At 43.9% G+C, this 10,043-nt stretch overlaps 1 protein-coding gene across 2 annotated transcripts in view; it reads left to right on the top strand.

Moving 5' to 3' along the window:
* The first annotated feature begins 5,293 nt into the window (after positions 1-5,293).
* Positions 5,294-10,043, top strand: part of AK7 (adenylate kinase 7) — a 58,303-nt gene continuing 53,553 nt past the window's right edge. The window contains exons 1-2 of one of the 2 annotated variants that reach the window (XM_079128963.1): positions 5,294-5,467; positions 9,219-9,404. In XM_079128963.1, coding sequence (XP_078985089.1) covers positions 5,366-5,467; positions 9,219-9,404 — 288 coding nt within the window. In that variant the 5' untranslated portion in view covers positions 5,294-5,365. The remainder of the gene's footprint in view (positions 5,468-9,218; positions 9,405-10,043) is intronic. The other variant, XM_079128962.1, reaches the window with a different exon arrangement.

Genomic DNA, 10,043 nt, shown 5'->3' with positions numbered 1-10,043 from the left:
GCTTCTGTTTCCATTTTCAATTCTGCATTGATACGTTTTGATTTGAAATGAGTCAAGTGAGTTGCCCTTTTTAATTAACAGGAAGAGAGGATGTTAGTAAAACCACAAAGATGTACATGAAAACCTAGACATTAAAACCTCCATTTTGCTGGGTACAGAGGCACATGCCTGTAATCCCACCTACTCAGAAGGCAAAGCAGGAGAATTGCAAGTTCAAGTACAGCCTGCACCCTAGATCAAGACCCCATCTCAAAAAAAAAAAAAAAAAAAATAGGTACAGTGGCACACACCTGCAATCCCAGCAGGTGTGGAATCCCTGGGAGGCTGAGACAGGAGGATTGCAAATTTGAAGCCAGCCTCAGCAACTTAGACCCTGTCTCAAAAATAAACAGGTGGGGATGTAGCTCAGTTGTAAAGCACCTCCAAGTTCCATTCCCAATACCAAACACAATAAAACTCCCCGTTAGCTAAACAGTACAAAGAATTTAGGCAGACATTAAGCCTTGTCACTCCTAAAAGAAAAACCAGGGGGAGGGAAGCTTCTAGATAAATAACTGTTACAAGAGAATAAGAAAAAGAAAAAAGAATGGGCAAAAAATACAGTCAACGCAGGGAAAAAAATATACACATCTCCCACTTGAAAACTATTTAAAAACAGAAAACATGAAATATGTTCAATTAAGAATATCAGAAAGTAAAATTTAAAATAATCAGGTCATTTCACCTGGTAATTTTATGATTTCTTTTTTAAATATTGGGATTTAGTCGGGGGCTCTATTCCATTTAATTGGAGAATATATTGATGAAATATCAGTAACAAAATGACAAAAGATTTTTACTCTTACTAATTTGAACAAATAAATGAAAAACATTTTATCTTGCACTGATGATACTGTAGCAATCTGGTGTGGGAAAATGATTCAACAAATGATGTTTAATGAAAAATTGGCAAGGTCTAAAGAGTAGTGAATTATGCTGCATCCTTTTGATGAAAAATATGCAGTGATTTAAAATTATGCAAGATGGCAGTGGGGGAATTATGCTGCACTAAAAAAATAGGAGCTACACACTAAAATCTCACAAGAAGAATAGATGAAAATGGTCCAAAACGTTAGTGGTCACCACTAGGTGGGAAGTTGGGTGATTCTCATCTTCTTTATGAGCTCCGGTGTGCTGATGGAAATGGGAAATTGTGAGCTGTAGGGCGTAGGCCAGTGGCCCAGCACACGCTCTGCACGCATGAGGCCCTGGGTTCAAATTCCAAAACCAACAATAAAAAAGGCGTGGAGGCAGGCGTGCAGCAGACACTGGGCTTAGGCCAGCTGAGGAACGTTCTTTGACAAAAGCACCCATGTGTACCATAGGGTCCTGTGGCAGTAAAGTGGCACCTTTTCCTACAGGGCCACGCCTGCCTCTCCTCAGTTCCCAGAATCAACTGTTAAACTTCCTACACAGCACATTAGCTGCTAGTGCTATACTGACTGCTAGCTTCTTCCATCTCACGCTGCACTGTATTCTCTCTCCAGGATTCAGAAACAAAATGTCATGGGTGCACCCCGTAATCCCAGCAACCCCTGGAGGCCGAGGCAATTAGATGGCAAATTCAAGGTCAGCAATTTGGTAAGACCCTGTCTCCAAAAAAGAGCTGGCTATGTAGCTCAGTGGTAGAGCGCTCTTGGGTGAGGCTCTGGGTACCATGCCCAGTATAAGTAAATAAATAGCACCGTCGATTGTTCCCTCTTAGGTTCTGAATGTGCCACATGACTTCAGAAATCTCTCTCAACACCTTCTTTTAGGAATGGCATAGCTGAGACTTGGACAGACTGAGGGACCCACTCAGCAGGCCAGCTGTGAGCAGTACATTTCCATCAAAACAGGTCTAACACCGAGCATTGTGGTGCATGCCTGTAATCTCAGCAACTTGGACGTGGAGGCAGGAGGCCCGAGTTCAAAGCCAGCTCAGCAACTTTGTGAGGCCCTAAGCAACTCAACGTGACCCTGTCTCAAAAAAATTTTAAAGAGCTGAGGATGCAACTCAGTGGTTAAGCATTCCTGGGTTCAATCCCAGACCCTCCACACACACACAAAAAGAGGTCTGCTCCATATAGTAACATAAAATCCATCACATGAACTTTGTGATTATGTATAGGCTGATTTAGAAAGAGGGAAAAAAATAACAAAGATATATCAGTCAGTATAATAGAATCAATAGGCTACCAATATAAATATAAAATTTTCTGGAAGCCATCCCCATTGTAACTACAGAGCTAGCTAATTTATCTGTTATCAGGAGTGTAAACAATAAGAATGAAACAAAGGTAAGTTACAGTATTTCACTGTAGTTAACTAGCTGAAATACTTCCAAAGTATTTACCTGCCTAATTATATCACTAAGGGAAGTAAAGACAAACTAAAACTTTGAAAATTAGGAATCAGGTGAGGAATATTCAAACCAACAAGTCATTTGAAAGAATGCTGAATTATTTTGACTCCATCAGCTTTGGCACTGGTCTTACATGAGCATGTTTACATTTAAATTGACAGCACTTCTTTGTGCCTTGAGCAAACTGTTTCCAACTTTGCAAAATTTCCAAGTGTGAATTCATCAGAAGTTTTTTTTATTATTATTACTTTTATTTAGCTTTTAATTTTTTACAGACTGCATTTTGATTCCTTGTACACAAGTGAGGTACATCACTTCATTTCTATGGTGGTACAGGATGTAGATTCACACCATTCGAGTGATCATACATGTACAGAGGGCAATGATGTCTGTCTCATTCCACCATCTTTCATACCCCCCTCCCTCTCATTTCCTTCTACATATTCTAAAGTTCCCCCATTATTCTCTTCATTCTCCACCCTATCAGAAGTTTGAATGAGGCTCTCTCAAACAATGGGGATGGCTTCCAGAAAATTTTATATTTATATTGGTAGCCTATTGATTCTATTATACTGACTGATATATCTTTGTTATTTTTTTCCCTCTTTCTAAATCAGCCTATACATAATCACAAAGTTCATGTGATGGATTTTATGTTACTATATGGAGCAGACCTCTTTTTTTTTTTTTTTTTTTTTTTTAAGAAAAGGGAAGCGGTGGGTGGGGGCAAAAATGGAATGCACGTATCTGGGGGCAGGGGATGGAACCCAGGGCCTCATGAATGTTGGGCAAGTGCCAATCATTGAACTACAGCCCTGAAAAGGTGGAGCAAGAGATTTCTGTTCCTAGAAGTATGCCTCAGCCTTGCAGAAAGCAAGCAGTACTTTCACCTTTGGAGACCACTTTAAAAAATGTATTTGTATGTCTTATTTAATCCTAACAGCCCTATTGGGCTGGATATTACTCCTATTTAAAAACCAATGCCTGGGGGTAGTTAAAAGATTGGTCCCAGTGGCCCTCAAATGGCCTCACTGGAACTCAAAAATCTCTTGTCCCTAACAGCCCAGAGTCTCCAGACTCTATGGAGATCCTGGGCCTCCTCCATCAGTATTAAAAAGGTGGAGGATGCGGATGTAGGACTTGCCGAACAAGCCTGAGGCTCAGTTCAGTCTGCAGCACTCAAAAAAAAAAAAAAAAAAAAAAAGCAGACATGCTGCATGTGTTGAATAGTTATTTACATTTAACAAATTGATGTTTTAAAATAATTTTTTATAATCAGGCTATTTTATTCTAAAATAACCACAATATATTCATAGTCCAGCACAACCTTTAAGGTTCTTTAATAAAACAAGTTTGTTTTTTTTTTTTTTTTTTCATTTTTCAATTTAATTCAGCAAATTCATGAGTAATCTCATTTGGAAAGAAGGTTCAGAGAGTAAATTTCTTCCCTTTGGGAAGGTGAGTGAATCCTGGGCACCATAGGGCCTCTAGTGGCTCCACTCCTCGCCCCAGAAGTCTTTTGGAACAACCCTTAAGCCAGTTGAATCCTGTGGACCAAACGGCAGGTGGCCACACAGAGGTTCTGCCAAACCCCAAGGCAACCGCTTTTCTTTGCAGTAGAGGATCTCGTCACGTCACTGTGGACAGATCATTCCACAGGAGAACCTCAATAACACCCTAGGTTCAGCCCAAGTTAAGGGGAGGCTGAGACTTTGTCACAGGATAGCAGGGAGCTGAAACTCCAAACCTTGGCTCTTGGGTTCTACTGAAATAAGACTCAAAGTCAGACACCAAAAGTTATGCAAGAGAACTTTATTACAAGGAAAAGTGAGGTGAAAATAAAGTAAAAGTGAGGCTTAAGCCAAAAGCACTCTCAAGGGAGAGAGTGGGCCATCTCCAAGCAGAGAATGACAAAGGAGATAGTGCTGTCCCCAATTTTATTACTGTTTGATGTTTACCAGGAGAACTGGGGACCACTTTCTGTACTCTTTGCCAATCGTGTGTGCAACTCCTCCTTCACATGGGAAGGTGTTTTTGATCTTAGTTGTTCCTCTCTGGAACTGTCATTGGGGCCATCCTGTTTAGGGGGGCTTCATCTACAAGTCAATCCCATGTTAATGTGGACACTGGGGTCAATTGCTGGTCAGAAGTTACCTTAGTGCACCTGGTCTTCTCAAGGACTTCCTTCCCAGATAACTGGAGACGCTAATAGCCATAATTCCTGGCTTTTCGACAAGATCAATGGACCCGTCCAGAGTTAGTCCCATTAATCCTTTTCTCTTGACAGGATTTCCAACTAGCTCCTTTTGCTTCTATTTATTTTCTACAAATTAACTACGACCCATTGCTTTGTTGTCTACTTTGGAAGTAATTTAAAGAAGGACCCTAAAGTAATTTGAAGAACACTTGTGACCTTGCCTGCATTTCACAGCTCATTGCTAGTTACTAGCCAACAACGTGACATTTTCATTAGAGTCATCAATATTTTGAGTCAAGTGGACACTGGAACGGGTTTCCAGAATTCACCAGCGAAAGAAATGAAAGGGAACAGAGATCACCTGGCCCTGTGTGAAAAATGCAGAATAAGGTTCCAAAAGGGACCCCTCGTCCCGAGGACACGCAGTGGGTAGCAGGGTAAAATGAGAACCAGCTGCAAGCGCACAGGTGCGGGGGAAAGCGCTCCCCTGGGCCTCCGAGCCTAGAGTCCACGCAGCCGACACGACACCTGCAACCGCAGGCAGGCGAAAGCCAGACCAGCCGGCGGTGCCCCGCCCAGCGCCCAAGCCACGCCACGCCCCTCTCGGAACGCCCCGCCCAGAGCCCGAGTCGCCCCGCCCAGCGCCAGAGCCACGCCCCAGTCCGGCACGCTCCACCCACCGTCGTAGCCACGCCCCCCGAGCCTGACCAGACCGGCCTCCCGGGACCCGCCTCCTTAGCAACCGACAGGACTCTTTCACCTTAGCAACCAGCGCAGCTCCCACCATGGCTGAAGAGGAAATTGCTGCCCCGCCAGAGAAAGTTATCCGGGTGCAGAGGGTGTTTATAAACCTGCTGGACACCTACAGCAGCAGGAACATCGGGAAGGTGAGCCGCCGCGGCCCAGAGCCGACCCCAGCCCTGGCGCCCCCAGCTAAGGCCGGCACCCCGCTCCCGCCTCCCATGAGGAAGTCCCGCGTCCTGGCCACCGCCAGCTCCCCCTGGACCCCAGTCCGCAACCAGACTAGACAGGAGCTCCCAGCTGGAAACACAGTGTTGGGAGATTGCAAGTCCAGTCCTGCTTCCTCGCAGGGAATTGAGGAGAAACTGAGGCTCAGAGGGAGGAATGGGCTTGTCCAGGATCATATAGAGGATTAGGGGCAGAACCTAGCCTCCTGATGAGGTCTCCTCCCTCCTAACCAGGTTGTCTCTCCACCCTGCCACTGCATCTGGAGCGGGCACGTGATGAAAAAGTTAAGTTCCTGAAGCATTTTTCATTCGTCCATCTCCTTTGGGAGCATGTTATGTAACAGGCACTGTTTGGGATAGAGTACCTCCATCTTTTGTTCTGGAAAATGAAGATATTCAAAAGGAAAATTCAGGGGCCCTTCATCTTAAATTGGTCTGCGGTCCACAGAAAGCCATGGTTCTGTCATTCCCCTTGGTAGGACCCTTTGATCTTAATTCTGTCCTCTGGAGCGACACAGAAATCTAACCTCACTCTGGGGACCTCTGAGGCTGATGACCTCGCATCCAAACAAGACAAAACTGCCTAAAATAGGAGGCAGCTGTAGTACCAAGCGTTTGCACTGGCTTTCTAGGGCTGTGGTAGCAAATTACCCCAAACGAGGTGACTTCAAACAAGAGACACTATTGTCTCACAGTCCTTGAAAACGGAAGTCCAACATCAAGGTGTCAGCAGGGCTACTTGCTTCTGGAACCTCTGGGGGAGTGGGCATCTATGCCAACTTTCTCTCCTGGTTCTCATGGTAGCCAGCAATTCTTGACATCTCTTGACTGACAGAGACCCGTCTCTCCAGTCTCTCTGCCTCCTTCCTCACAGGGCATTCTCCCTGAGTCTTTGGGTCCTAATTTCTCTGTACTGATAAGGACAGTAGCAATGAGATTAGGGTCCACCCTAATCCAGTATGACTTCATTTTGATTTGACTACGTTTGTAAAGACCCTATTTTCAAAATATACCCTGTTAGAGACTCCAGGAGGGCAGGAATTTGGGAAGACACTATCCTACTGAATTCACCCTCTAAAGTTCATGTGTCAAAAAACAGATTTAGTTATATAATTTATATGTTAAAAGTTGTACATTTTATAGTATGTAATTACACATGATAAACCCTGTGTATGGTATATGCCTCCTAGAAGAGATTCAAACCATGTGATATGATACATCTTCCGAATTTCCAGGAAAAGTGGGAAAGGAGGGGCATGGACACAAACAAAACTAAAACAGTACAATAAAAAAATTTAAAGAAGGGGGGTTTTAAAAAGACAGATATTTCTGGGACCAGTGGCACACACATGTAATCCCAGCTAACTGGGAGGCTGAGACAGGAGGATCGCAAATTCAAGGCTAGCCTTGACAACTTAGCAAGACTGTCTCAAAATAAAAAATAAAAATTCAAAAAGGACTGTAGATGTAATCTAGGGGTAGAATGCCCCTGGGTTCAACCCCTAGCACCTCAAAAAAAAAAAAAAAAAAAAAAAGACAAATATAAGCTGAGGGTGTAGGTTAGTGGTAAAGCAGGGCTTAGTGTGCATAAAACCCTGGGAGCGCGCACACGCTCGCTCGCTCTCTCTCTCTCTCTCTCTCTCTCTCTCTCTCTCTCTCTCTCTCTCTCTTTGTGTTTTTCAAAAAGAGAAAGATGGAGAAGATGAATGCATAGATAGGCAGGCACAGAAAATGTCTCAAAGGCTATAGGAGAAACTCAACTATGATCCCTTCTGGAGGGTGGGCTTCATGCATTCTCCAGCACCTATGAAATGCCGGAGAAGTGGACAGTGAATAAGATGAGGCCCTGTCTCTCTTGGAAGACAGACGATAAGTAATATTTCCAGTCCACAAGCTACTTCAACGTGGGGTGAGTCTGCTGAAGGAAGAGAAGGCAGGAAGAAGGTAGGTGAGAGAGGGCTGTCACTGGGAGGGCTGTCCTGAGAGCCGCCCAGGCGGATGAGGGCTCAGCCGGGGGCACAGGGCTCACAGGGCACAGGAAAGGCAGCATTTGGGGTGGATGAAGTTAGAGTGTCTGGCCTGCTATCCTCTGCAGGAGACCCAACAGGCTCTGGGCCCAGGGCCCACAAGAGCTTGGAGCCTGCAAAAGCGTTTTAATTTCTTTCAAAATCAGGAAAAAAAAATGAAATTTTAGTTCCAGAGATTATGTTTAGCTTTATAGCATGCAGTCATAAAATATAATACTTAATATATTTTTAAGGAGGAAGGGCCCACAAAGGTCAGTCACAGTGTGGCTCTCATCAGCTCCTGAATGACGGACGTGGTCAGCACTCCGTAGGTATTTGTGGCATATCAGTGAAGCAGGGTCAAGCACACAGGGCTGGATAGCGCCTAGCCTTGCTCAGCAGTTTGTTTTGTATTCGAAATCCAAGGGAAAGCCGTTGGAGTTATGAAAAAGTAACACAACTGAGGTTAACATTCCTTTTGAACTCTGTGTTTTACAAAACAAAAAGGGATGGGCATATGGTGTAGTGGAAGAGCCCTGGCCCAGCTGGCAACACCACCACCCCCCTCCAGTTCCCTGCACCCGAGCTGTCGTCTTGGACGAGTTACTTATCACTGGGCAGCCACTTCCTCATCTGAGACATGAGATAATAAAATTGAATATGTATGTTTGAGATTCTATTTAAAAGAATGTATAATGTATTCGGGAAACAGCTTCCAATAAGAGGTTGAAGCTCACAACCTTGCATGCCAACTGGCACCGTTTTATGAAATAAAGGAGCTGGGACTTGGTTGCTTTTGTTAGTTTTTATTCCTATGGCATAGCAATGTCATGATTATGTATATATGTTAACCTATGAGTTGAAATAAGATTATCTACATCTATGCAGGATTGTTTTATATATATATATATATATATGTATACATACATATATATATATATATATATATATATATATATATATATATAGAACTCTTAAAATGTTGGATATCCTTTGGCTATCCTGAAAACAGGTTACTGTTCAATGTTACCCGTGAAGGTGTACTTGGATATCACATTTCAAAGACTTAGTATTAAAAAAAAAAAGAATATAAATATATTAATGTCTCATTATTTTAGGTTGATTACATATTAAATTGATAATAGTTTGGACTTATTGGATTAAATAAAACATTATTTAAATTAATTTCATCTTTCTTTTTTTTTCCTTAAGTGTGGGGATTTTGAACCCAGGGACTCATACATGCTAGGCAAGTGCTCAACCTCTCAGCTACATCCCTAGCCCTCATTACTTTTTTTAAATGTGGCAGTTAAAAAACCTTTAAATGGCTCAGATTCCATTTCCGTATTTCAATTGGACAAGACAAACATCTTCACTAAAGTCTGGCTCTGCCTATTGCTGGCGCAGGGAAGTTCCTTAGGCAAGTTATTCAAGCTCTCCCAGCTGAGCTCCTCATCCGCAGAATGGGAACTCATAGCAGTACCGCTCCGCCAGGTCCTTGCAGGAGGGAAATCCACTTGACGAGTTGGCAGTCTGCAAAGCACCCAGCTTGGCCTGCGCGGCTCCCAGCAAGCCTGCAGAAAAAACTGGTTTTCGGAATTGCCAACATCCACTCTCCTTACCCTGATTCGCACTCAGTGTTTGGGAAATGTGTTTTCTTGCAGTATTTATCTAACTGTGTTGTTGGAGCTTCCCTGGAAGAAATTACAGAGGAAGAAGAAGAAGAAGATGAAAAGCCAGCCGCCCTGGAAGCCTCATCTTTCAGACTGAAGGAAGGCACATTCCAGATCGTGGGTACACTCTCCCAGCCCGAAAGCCCCGGACCCAACTTTGCGGTGGAGACATACTCGGTAAGTGGAGGTGGTTTTCCCCGTAGATTCAGGGAAGGTCTCCTCCCACCACCTCTGGAATGTAGCTGCTCTTGGCGTCTCCTCCCCTGTCTGCTGCAGAATCGGGGTGTGTGGCAGCACTGTGGTGGCTTGTCTTTTTCCTGTGGTGGCTAAATTTTTGTCTGAAGTCAAGGATTTAGATTAGGCATTCTCAGACAGGATGGATCTAATTTGGACTCTTAGGTTCCTAACATTCTTTTTATGCTGTGCTTAAATTATCCTCTGCCCTGCATTACTCACGACCACTCTGAACCATGTGACACCATCCATCAAAGAGAGGATACCTGGTGCAGCCTTTAATCCCAGCGGCTGGGGAGGTTGAGACAGGAGGATCGGGAGTTCAAAGCCAGCCTCAGCAAAAGCAAGGTGCTAAGCAACTCAGGGAGACCCTTCTCTAAATAAAATACAAAATAGGACTGGGGATGTGGCTCAGTGGTCAATGCCACTGAATTCAATCCCCAATACCGCCTCCCCCCCGCCCCAGCAAAATAAAAAGAGAGACAATACACTTTAGTAACAGGAAGAAGCCATCTAGGAACATATCATGGTGTTGTGTCTTGTTGAGAAACAGTACCACCTTCGTACGACAGAGCCTACACA

The sequence above is a fragment of the Sciurus vulgaris genome (assembly GCF_902686455.1).
Source record: "Sciurus vulgaris genome assembly, chromosome: 2".
Lineage (NCBI taxonomy): Eukaryota > Metazoa > Chordata > Mammalia > Rodentia > Sciuridae > Sciurus > Sciurus vulgaris.
Note: the sequence above shows the minus strand (reverse complement) of the source record. Positions and strands in the feature narration are given on the sequence as shown.